General features: G+C 31.9%; 2 protein-coding genes across 3 annotated transcripts in view; one reads left to right on the top strand and one right to left on the bottom strand.

The window, feature by feature from the left end:
• The window catches only part of LOC101510219 (psbP-like protein 1, chloroplastic), a 3,620-nt gene extending 272 nt beyond the window's left edge, over window positions 1–3,348 (top strand). The window contains exons 2-8 of the mRNA XM_073365993.1: window positions 87–182; window positions 1,043–1,123; window positions 1,218–1,300; window positions 1,531–1,653; window positions 1,741–1,812; window positions 2,735–2,831; window positions 3,090–3,348. Coding sequence (XP_073222094.1) covers window positions 87–182; window positions 1,043–1,123; window positions 1,218–1,300; window positions 1,531–1,653; window positions 1,741–1,812; window positions 2,735–2,831; window positions 3,090–3,193 — 656 coding nt within the window. The 3' untranslated portion in view covers window positions 3,194–3,348. The remainder of the gene's footprint in view (window positions 1–86; window positions 183–1,042; window positions 1,124–1,217; window positions 1,301–1,530; window positions 1,654–1,740; window positions 1,813–2,734; window positions 2,832–3,089) is intronic.
• Window positions 3,349–6,425: 3,077 nt separating this feature from the next.
• Window positions 6,426–9,195, bottom strand: LOC101509800 (large ribosomal subunit protein uL23y). Of its 2 annotated transcripts, XR_189486.4 has the most exons (5): window positions 9,095–9,195; window positions 8,890–8,939; window positions 7,465–7,831; window positions 7,121–7,295; window positions 6,426–6,779 (listed from the first exon to the last, which is right to left on the bottom strand). XR_189486.4 is itself a non-coding variant. In XM_004492030.3 (4 exons), exons 2-4 carry the CDS (start codon window positions 8,903–8,905, stop codon window positions 7,211–7,213), a joined length of 468 nt encoding a protein of 155 aa, XP_004492087.1. In that variant the 5' UTR covers window positions 8,906–8,939; window positions 9,095–9,195; the 3' UTR covers window positions 7,065–7,210. The 2 variants fall into 2 exon arrangements, 1 of the variants encoding a protein (XP_004492087.1); XM_004492030.3 differs by lacking the exon at window positions 6,426–6,779 and having other exon boundaries at window positions 7,065–7,295.
• Window positions 9,196–10,820: the final 1,625 nt, after the last annotated feature.

Genomic DNA, 10,820 nt, shown 5'->3' with positions numbered 1-10,820 from the left:
TCTTTCCCTCAGGTATTCTCTCTCATGCTTTTATTTGATTGTTTTTTCTTTCATTTTTAAATGTCTCTGAAAAAAGAGGTGTGTATTGCAGAAACATGGTTGTAATTTTCGTTCATCTAGAAGGGATGGTATTTCTTTCATTGTTAAAGCTTCTCAAGAATTGTCACCTTCTTCAACTCTAGGTACCTTGTCTTTTCTTTTGTCTTTTGAGCTTGAATTGACAGCTTCTGGTACTTTAGATTGAAGACGTGTCTGGACTCTGATGTCCAATACTAATTGAACACGACATTGACACTTTTAGTTATTTTTAATCACTTCTATTTTTTTAAATTATTATTGATGTCAACATGTTAGTATCTATCACCAACATTTTAAATTGAAGAAATGTCTCATGTTTGACATGTGTTAATGTCCAACACTATCGCAACACCAAGATATGTGATTATATTCAATTACTTATATTTACTTAATTTATTATTAGTGTCTATGTGCCCGTGTCAGAATTGTATTTGGTGTTCGTGTTTGTGTCAGTACTCGGTAAGCTATGTATGCATTGCAAGTTGTAACTATAGGGATTTTACTTCTTCTGTGAGTAGAACTGTACAAGCTGTAGGCACTTTGAACCTTCTTGAATCCATGGTCATCAATGTAGGCTAATTAACATCTGGTGAAGATGCTTTGTGTAATGTACATCTTGTTATTTAATGGGGTGTATGGATAATTAGTTCAACAAGTGTGTGTGAGATTAGCACTTAAATTCACTAAATTACTTGTGTTTGGATAAGCACATCGAAAAGCTATTTGCATTCTCGACATACGTTTTCAATACTATTTTTGGTGGATAGAATTGGAAAAGGGATGTAAACCACATGTGAACCATTGCAGATAATACCTGGTTTGTGCTTTCGGAGAAAACAATAATAAAAAAAACACTTTGAGAACAAGAACACCAAGCAATGGTTTTTTTATAGACAAATATTATTATATTAGTTGTTATGTTTGTATTTTCTGCTTCGCCAAGGTTTGACAGATATTTTGACAGATATATCAGGAAGGCGCCACGTGATTGCCATTGGTGCTACCGCCCCATTAGTTTTTCTGTTCAACCAACAATCAATTTCTTGTAAGATTGCATTTTAAGCAGTTATTTGTCACCTGCTTACGTTCCTAAATACTGATTCCTAACATCCTAAGGATATACCCTTGATATGGCTCAGTTGCTGCAGAAAATAAAAAAGGATTTCAGTCAGTTTTGGATAGGAAAGATGGATATTCATTTGACTATCCTTTCGGGTGGCAGGTGAGCATTGTTATGTACCATCTGCATTAGTATCATGGTGAGTTTGACGAAATCACAATTATACTGCGATTTTGTTCCAAAAGTATAGTTTTTGCTAAAATCACACTGGCACATCGTGATTCTGCCAAACTCACCCTGAATTCATATTAAAACAAACAATTATTGATAAAAAGATGAAATGGAAGTTAAGGTTAGCTCCTTCTTTTTCTTTTATCATGGGGAGTGGGCAGGAAGTAGTGATTGAAGGTCAAGATAAGGTGTTCAAAGATGTTATTGAACCACTCGAAAACGTTAGTGTAACTATGATCCCAACTGGAAAACAGGATATTAAAGAATTTGGGTCCCCCGAACAGGTTAGGCTTCATATTTGTGTGAGTTGCATTGTTTTTAGAAAGTGAAGAAAAGTTGTTGTTTTCATGTAATTCTTAATTTGTTTGCAGGTTGCTGAAACTCTAATAAAAAAGGTTTTGGCACCTCCAAATCAGAAAACAAAGATAATTAAGGCAACAGAGGTTTGATGTTGTACATCTCTTCTTCTTGTTTTTGTAGTCATTAGCTATTGTTGTTGTCAATGTATTGATATTTGTAGTCTCACATTTCAATCTTATTTTGACAAGGATACTGTTTCCAATTTAGATGAGAATGTTGTGTTGGATATGTGGAAAGAGTAAACAAGATAGGATTATGAATGACAGCATTAGACTGAGAGTTGGGGTAGCACCTATTGTAAAAAATATGGTGGAAACTTGACATAGCTGATTTGGGCATATGGAGAGGAGATTTGTAGATTTTGTGGTTAGGAGAGTAGATCATATGAAGGTAGTTAAGTTGCTAGAGGAAAATGAGGGCCTAGAAAAAACTATATCAGAAACTATTGAGAAAGACCTAGAAATTAATGAGTTGGATAGAGATATGGTATATGACACAACATTATAGCGTCGTTTGATTCATATTTCTAGTACTACTTAGTGGGATAAGGTTGTTATTGTTACCGTGTGTCTTCAATTTGGAGGACCTAGTTAAAAGGAATATGGTACATGTAGTTTTTGAATTGGGACTCATTATATTTTCATCTTCTTTAAACAACTATTTTTGCTTAAAACCCAAGTTTAGATTAATACAGTTATGAGTGGTATGTATGTTCATACAGAGGTTAATGGTAATGGTAGGAAATGTGGTTACAATGAAGAATATCTATTTCAATTTTTTGGAGATAAGATTATAAGTTGTTTTAGCTTCCTGGATCCTGAGTGTATTTAGCAAGAGGATAGTCATCATATTGGTCTTTTCATCATATAGCCATCATAAACTGCTAATGTGGTAACTGTTGTATTCAATTGCATAACAATGATTATAGCAAGTAATTTATGAATATGTAAATTGTGAATATATCAAACTCTGATCATAGCTTGATCAATTTGTGTAATCCTCCAGCACGATATTGACGGAAAAGTGTATTATCGATTCGAGTTTGTTGCTAAGGCCCCAAACTATACTCGCCACGCTCTCAGCGCAGTATGCATTGGCAATGGTATGGTTGGATTCTCATTCTGAATTATTTCAAGTAATATTGTCAAATAGCGTTTACAACATTATAGCATAGCAAAATTTGAATAAATTGATATTGTTCTGCAATTCACTATTTAGTACAAGGTTTGTCAAATAGCGTTATAGCACAATAATGTAGTATAATTTGAACAAACCACTATTTTAGAGGACGTGCAATTGACATAACATTGATATCAAATGTAAGAAGTAATTAAATTCAAAATTAAATTATTGATTGCAGGTAGGTTTTATACGTTGACGACAGGAGCAAATGAGAGAAGATGGGGGAAGATGAAAGACAGATTGCAGACCATTGTAGATTCCTTCAAACTTTTCAATGTTTGATGAACAATCAATGATTGTTCTATTAGAGATAACAAACTCTTTGTCGGCAAGAATGTTCTTTTTTGAGCTTTAATCTGTATGTAATTTTTTAATGATTTAACTTATATTTATTGTCAAGGTAAAAAAGTTTTACAGGTGTATTCATTTATATTCAATCATTGTGCCACCATGTTGTATTGATTTTTAAAATCTTTAAAGGGTAAGATGTGATTGGAAGCATGTGTAGAACTTTTTTACACAAACCAATTAAACTCATTTTTAATAGTTATTCATCTATGGAGTTTTTGAAATTATGATTGTTGCCCCAGAATTGCTATTTAGAACACATAATCAGGCTAAATAACATTTAATTAAATATAAATAGTGATATCCATAAGTTCTAGTTCAACTGAAATTCACCTAAGACCTCAAAATTGTATGAGTTAATGATGACAAAATTTACTATATCTTCTAAACCTAATATATATATATATATCACAATTTTGATCAATCTTCACCTTAGAGAGTCCATTCATTTGACATTCTGGCTGAATATAAGATGTCATGCACTTCTCTGCCCTGGGAAGTACAATCTATTCAGAAGGTAAAAATTAAAGACAATTAATTCTAGTCTTTCAACATATTTTTTCAACATATTTTAATATAATATATAAGTTATTTATCTTTATTTTTCAAATTAATTATTTAAAAGTTTCAAAACGCTAACACCAATAATCTTTTTACCGATTCTTACTATCACTAGTACCAACGTGACTTGATTCAAAAGGACAAGTGTTAATACTTGAATCTTAAATGACAAATTAGTTTATATTATGAGAAAATTAATTTGGAATCAATGCTAAGGGCTAGATAATCTATTACACAATCTATTAACATGTCATATCATATCATAGTCTCCAACAATAAAAGTTTAGATATAAACTAGTTTGTCAAACACTTAAATTTCAATGATACTTTATTCCAGTTAAAATTTCAAGAACTTCACTCTTACAATTTCTAAAACTAATTTGCCCATTCCCCTTTTATTTATGGTCTCAAAAATTATTAATAATGTATTTACAAACAAAAATGATATACTACTTCTACTCATTTCAGGTTTACAAACATGATGTTTTAAAGAACACGACAAGCTAACCCAGAAAGAAAAAAGCTCGCAATTATTGTTTGTCAACTCACTCATTGACCACCAAATGATGAAGGTCCTGAATAGACCTCTATTTATACCCGGAACAAGCTTGGTTTAGTGAAAGCTACTATTAAGCCACCAATATAGGAAGCTGCAATAACTAGATATTGTATGTCTGTGTTTGCAATAATCAGATATTGGTGCACAGATGAAAACATTCATAAATCCTGACTTAGGGATGGCAATAGGTAGAATTTGGATAAGATACTATAGTACCCATCCCCATACCCGCGATTTAAAAAAATACCCATACCCGCATTCCCATACCCATTATGCAGATTTTTACCTTACCCATTGTGGGTTTTTTTACCTACTGAGTTTAAGTCTAATTGTCATCCCTATCCTGACTGCACAAGTACTGAATGGTTTCCTACAAACAACATATACCTCTCCTTTAGCAATTTTCAAGGTTAAAAGGAAGAAAGCAGGATTTGTGATGTGGAGTTCAGATGTAGCTCAAATAATAATGAAGTTTATTACTGGGCAACGATGAACACCTTCCAAAATTTTATGTCCCAGACATGTAACGGTCCCTACCAGAATTGCAAATGCGGTAGGAACACCTGCCTATGTCTGGTTTATCAAACTTGAAAAATAAATCAGGCATTGTGTCATAACTGTATAAGTTTTGACTGGTATCACATTATTATTTTCTATGCAAATAAGGGATTTTCCTAGTAAATGAGTTGAATAACTAGCAGAATATCCAATCCACTGACATTGACCATATGGAAAATGAGAACAATAAAGTGCAAATTTGATTACCATTGCGGTGATTTACAACTTGCATACTAAAACAGTAATTATTAAATTATAAAGCAAATGCAATCAGTCTGAGGTAACTTAAAAAATAAACTGATCTCATGAAAATTCCAAGAATTGAATGGACAAGAGTTCATACATACAGACGAGAAAGAAGACACAATATGTAAATCAACTATCTTAAAATTGATATATTGACTCTTGCACCAGGTATGTAGTTAACTCAAGGTGATTGAAAAGAAAAGCATTAAGAAAACTGTCATCTAATCTAATCATGGGTGGAGAACTCATTCATAGACCACCTAAATGAAAGTCATGAATGGACCTCTATGTAGAACCAGAAAAAGCTTGGATTGTTGAATGTCACTATTTCATGATGAATCAATCATCACTTGAGGACAAAATATTTATAGCCACCACTATATGAACTTGCAATAGTAAGATAGTGTGTGCATATATGAATACAGTCATAATCCAAATTGCACAACTAGTTGTGCAGAATGATTTCATAATATCTGCTTTGCAATATTTAAGGCTAAAAGGAAGAGAGGTCAATAACAGACAGACAAGCAGATTATTTAGTAAACAAAAAAAAACTAACAGATTATTCAATCCACTGACTATGACCCTAAGGGTTTGGTGAACACTCCGGAGGATATGAGATTTCTGGTAATTTACAACTTGCATACTAATACAGTAATCTGGTGATTTCTGTTGATAAAAAGAAAAAGATTTCTGTTGATAAAAAGCAAATGCATACGAAATCAGTGACAGGTAACTTCAAATATAAATGGCTCTCATGAAAATTTCTCAAACTTTGGAATGTGGAGTTCAGATGTAGCTCAAATAAAAATGAAGTATATTACTGGGCAACGATGAACACCTTTTAAAGTATAATGTCCCAGACATGTAACGGTCCCTACCAAAATTACAACGACGGAAGGAACACCTGCCTATGTCTGGTTTTTCAAACAATAAAAACAAAACAAAAAAAGCAAATGCATACGAAATCAGTGACAGGTAACTTCAAATATAAATGGCTCTCGTGAAAATTTCTCAAACTTTGGAATGTGGAGTTCTGATGTAGCTCAAATAATAATGAAGTATATTACTGAGCAACGATGAACACCTTTTAAAGTATTATGTCCCAGACATGTAACGGTCCCTACCAAAATTACGACGGTTGGAACACCTGCCTATGTCTGGATTTTCAAACAATAAAAACAAAAAAACAGGGATTCAGTGATGACTGTATAGCTTATGAGTTCAATAACTAGCATATCATTAAGTAAAAAAAAACTAGATTATTCAATTCGCTACCTTGACCATACAGTTTCGGATAACACTCCAGAGGAAATTAAATTTCTGGTGATATACAACTTGCATATTAAATCAGTAATTATTAAATTATAAAGCAAATGCATAAGAAATCGGTCACAGGTAACTTCAAGCATATACTGATCTCAAGAAAACTTCCAAAAATTTGGAATGTGGAGTCCAGATGTAGCTCAAATAATAATGAAGTACATTACAGGGCAACGATGAACACCTTCCAAAATATTATGTCCCAGACATGTAGCGGTCCCTACCAAAGTTGCGACGACAGAAGGAACACCTGCTTATGTCTGGTTCTTCATACTACAAAAAAATAAATAAAAAATCCATTGAGTCATAAGTTTTTAACTGAATGGCTTATGAACTGTTTTCTTTCTTATTTTCTATCCTAATAATAACGGATATTCCAAGTAAATGTGTTCAATGTCACTAGAAGATTACTTTAATTAAAGAAAAACTACCAGATAATTCAATCCAGTAACTATTACCACAAGGGAACTTTGGAATTGTGAACACTCCAAACAAAATTAGATTGTTGGTGATTTACAACTTGCATAGTAAAACAGAAATAAAATTATAAAGCAAAAATGCCATAAGAAATCAATCACATGTAACCCAAAATTTGATTAGACAAGAGTTCATACATAAGGATTAGAAAGGAGTCCTAACACAAGGTATGTATATCAACTATCTTAAAATCGATGGATTGACTCTGCTCAAATTAGCAGAACAACTTAGATGATACCAATTTTGTTGGCAACATCCAATGCATCATAATCTGGAGTCAACCTAACATAGGCTTTCTTGGTACCATCAGGCCTGCAAAAAAGGAAGAAAGGAGGTTAGTACATCACTGTGTGCAATACCAATTTACTATATCACTGTATGCAATACCAATTTACTATAGCACTAAAAATTCAAAAGCAATGTAAATACATTTTTTATCTCACTAACGATTCAAGTAAATAGAATTGATCATGCCCATTACCTGATCAAAGTGTTTACTTTCTTTGCCTGAATGTCATACATTTTCTTCACAGCATCTTTAATTTTCTTTTTGTCAGCACGTAGGTCAACAATAAAAACTAAGGTATTGTTATCTTCGATTTTCTTCATCGCAGACTCAGTAGTTAGAGGAAATTTAAGAATTTGGTAATGGTCCAACTTGTTTCTTGGTGTCGCACTAATGCGAGGATACTTAGGGTTCCTTTCCTTTGTCAATGTCTTTGGCCTGTGAAATGTGACAGATGTTCTGATCTTCTTGGCTTTCTTCTTAATCACTTGGCCACCTGATTTCACAGCCTTGGCCGCCTTCAAGGCCTGAGCTTTAGGATCACTCTTTTTGGTAATGTCCCCTGCACAATAATTATAAAGAAAAACTGATTATTTCCATGAATCGAATATTGTCTGATATTTTCCCGAATTCATTGCCGAAGGAGAGGAAGGAGTCAGACAGCCTTAACACCCTTTTGGTGCTATCATCGTATATATAATAGAAGTGATCTGTTTATCTAACTAAAAATTCATTTCATAATCATAAGATAAGTAAGAAAACTTCTGGTTCACTGTCTTTCTTTCATCCTGTCGGATCCCGATAGTGCGAAGTTGGTATATCTCAATGCAGAAAGAAATAAGATAAAATCGAACTCTCATCTAGGCTTTTAAAATTATATCCATCAAATATAGACATTTAGAGACCAAATATCAAGATACATTTTTATCAAAAATTGGTTAAGTGAAGTAGATGACCAGTGTTATTGATGGCAGACCATGGAGGAAAGCCAACTATTAACAATTATTAGCCGCCATAAAACACCATGGTGCCAAAATCCTTCACAAATTGCCTGACAGTTGTCAAAAAATCTGCCACCGCAATCCGCCAAGATTGATATTTGAAATTACCGTACAGGACAACAATTGAGTTGTTAAGTTACAACACAATACAATTGATATAAAACAATGCAGTGTTTATGCAATCCAGTTCAATTCTAAAGAATTCACCAAAAAGCTACAATTTTGGTTTTGACAATATCTCAGCAAAAACTCCAAACAAATTGATCACAATGAAAATGCACACACTCTTTATTTACGCTGAAATTAAAGAAAAATAGGGCACAACAGCACACACATTTTCTTAAAATTTGTCATCATATTAATAAAAGATCTTAAGTGTCTTAACTTTTAAGTATACACTGAATCAAAGATAAAGAAGAAAAAAAATAGATCCTAAAAGCTATTGCGCATTTACAATGTGAACCAAATACCTAACACTAGCAAAAAATACAATAATATTATTCGGAACAAAAAAAAAAGTCCATTACATCAATCTACTATATCAGCAACTAATCTACAAATACTAACAGTGATTATACATTCAGATCGATAGATTAATTAGTTAAAACGTTAAACTTACCCTTTGTAGGAGCCATTGAAAACCCTAAAACCCGCACTTCTTAAAAGCTCCTGCATATAGGTATAACACTTAATTTGATAAGTAAACAAAACAAAAACAACCAATGGAATTGGGATTCAACAATGAATTTAATTCCGTAACTAAAAAATGATGAAAAGAAAGAAAAAATAGTAGAAGAAATGGAATCTGATAGAAATTGACAAACCTTGGGGTGCAGCGGCCGAAAAAAGGGTTTGGAGATAGGAGGTAGAAGATGGGTGGTCATTTATAGGGAAAGCGAAATTACAGTTATAACCTTCCAAAGGAGACTGTATGTCAATTAGGTTGATTATTTCAACAATTATGATCAATTTCTTAAAATGATAAAAATAAAAGTTTTTAATTCTTTTATTTTTATCATTTTAAGAAATTGATCTTTTATTTTAAAATTTAATAATTTTGATCTATCATTCTAATTTTTAAACTTAAAGATGATTACGTGACATATTTTTTAAATAAAGTGATGCATGATATGATATAAAATTATTAATATTTATAAATCACAACAAAATTTTCTAAAAGTTTTACTTTTAATTTCTAATTTTTTTTCATTTTTATAATTTAATTAATGACATATGAATTATTAATTCATTTAAATGATTCTATATCATTAAATTATATTTTATATCATTAAAATATATTATTTTTTTTAATTAAAAATATTATAGAGTAACTTAAATTGCGACTTTTAAAATAGAAAAACTAATTAATAAAAATAAAATAACCAAAACTGCAATTAAGTTGTTAGGTAGATTTTTGGATATTCTTAGGTTCATAATCGTGACAACCATCATACTCATGTATCTCTCTATGAATATCATATGTATCTCTATATGAATGAATTTTATGGGAGATGTTTTCCATCAAATATTTTTCAACTTTTATTGTCAGCAACTCAATTGGTAACGAGAATGAATGGACGACAGTACTTATCCTTCATGTACCGAGAATGGGAATAAATGATTATCTTCTAGGTACTGGGTTCGATTTCGACGGAAGACAAAAATTTGTTATTTCCAACGAAGGAAAGAGGGGCGAAAATGTCGTGATTAACAGTGCTGATAACGGTAAAGGTCGGACTGTTATAGTATGTTTCTTTTTCGATCACAATATTCAATTTGCTTCATTCTTTTTTCGTGTCCCCTCTTCTCTATTGAGTTCTCCTTATTTCTTTCATAGATTTTTTTAATGTCGTTTTGGGACAACACCACTACGTCGTCGTTGGAACATATGCTTTCATGATTGTCTCCATATTCATGAATGAGTGTTCTTTTTCCATTAACTTCTTAGTAATTGATTAACAAACTCATTTTATTTTTGATTGTCGGAAAATACATATATATTTGAGCATGTTTTTGCATTAGTTTTTGTTTTAATCTAGTTATTTGGTATCTTTAGCATGTGAATCTTTTTCAATTTTATCTGTTTTTAGTTATTTGAGCGAATGGGTTATTTTCCTCCTTAACCAGACAAATTCTCATAGCATTGTTTTATTTACTTGATTCAGCAGCAGGTGAAGCTGTTGAGTGGAATAGGGTCGGTAAGTTTTGGAAAGGCATTCATGGATGCACAATACTAAAGAATTCAACAAAAGACATTATGCATAATATTTTAATGATGAATATTTAAACAGAGTAACCAAGTATCATATATACAAATTAGTGCGTATCTATATATAAGAATAAATCGCATGACTATCTTTAGGATTCAGTAAAGAGAATAAGGATGATTAGTTAACTACCCTCTTCACCATCTAGAGTTTTAGGATTAGGATTTACGTTAGGTTTGAAGTAATAATGTCGATTTACAAGAAAGGGGGTTTGAATTGTAAATGTACCTTTTAAAAATTCCTGTTAAAAACTTGAGAAAATAACTCAAGATTGATCTTGGTT

Source organism: Cicer arietinum, chromosome 3 (genome assembly GCF_000331145.2).
Source record: "Cicer arietinum cultivar CDC Frontier isolate Library 1 chromosome 3, Cicar.CDCFrontier_v2.0, whole genome shotgun sequence".
NCBI lineage: Eukaryota > Viridiplantae > Streptophyta > Magnoliopsida > Fabales > Fabaceae > Cicer > Cicer arietinum.
This window is presented reverse-complemented; position numbering and strand designations above follow the sequence as displayed.

Bases quoted from the DNA above. Each gene is read 5' to 3' on its own strand.
- LOC101509800 (XM_004492030.3), bottom strand. The intron at 7,296-7,464 runs GTAATGGGCATG...CCTTTTTTGCAG, and splicing joins AAAGTAAACACTTTGATCAG to GCCTGATGGTACCAAGAAAG.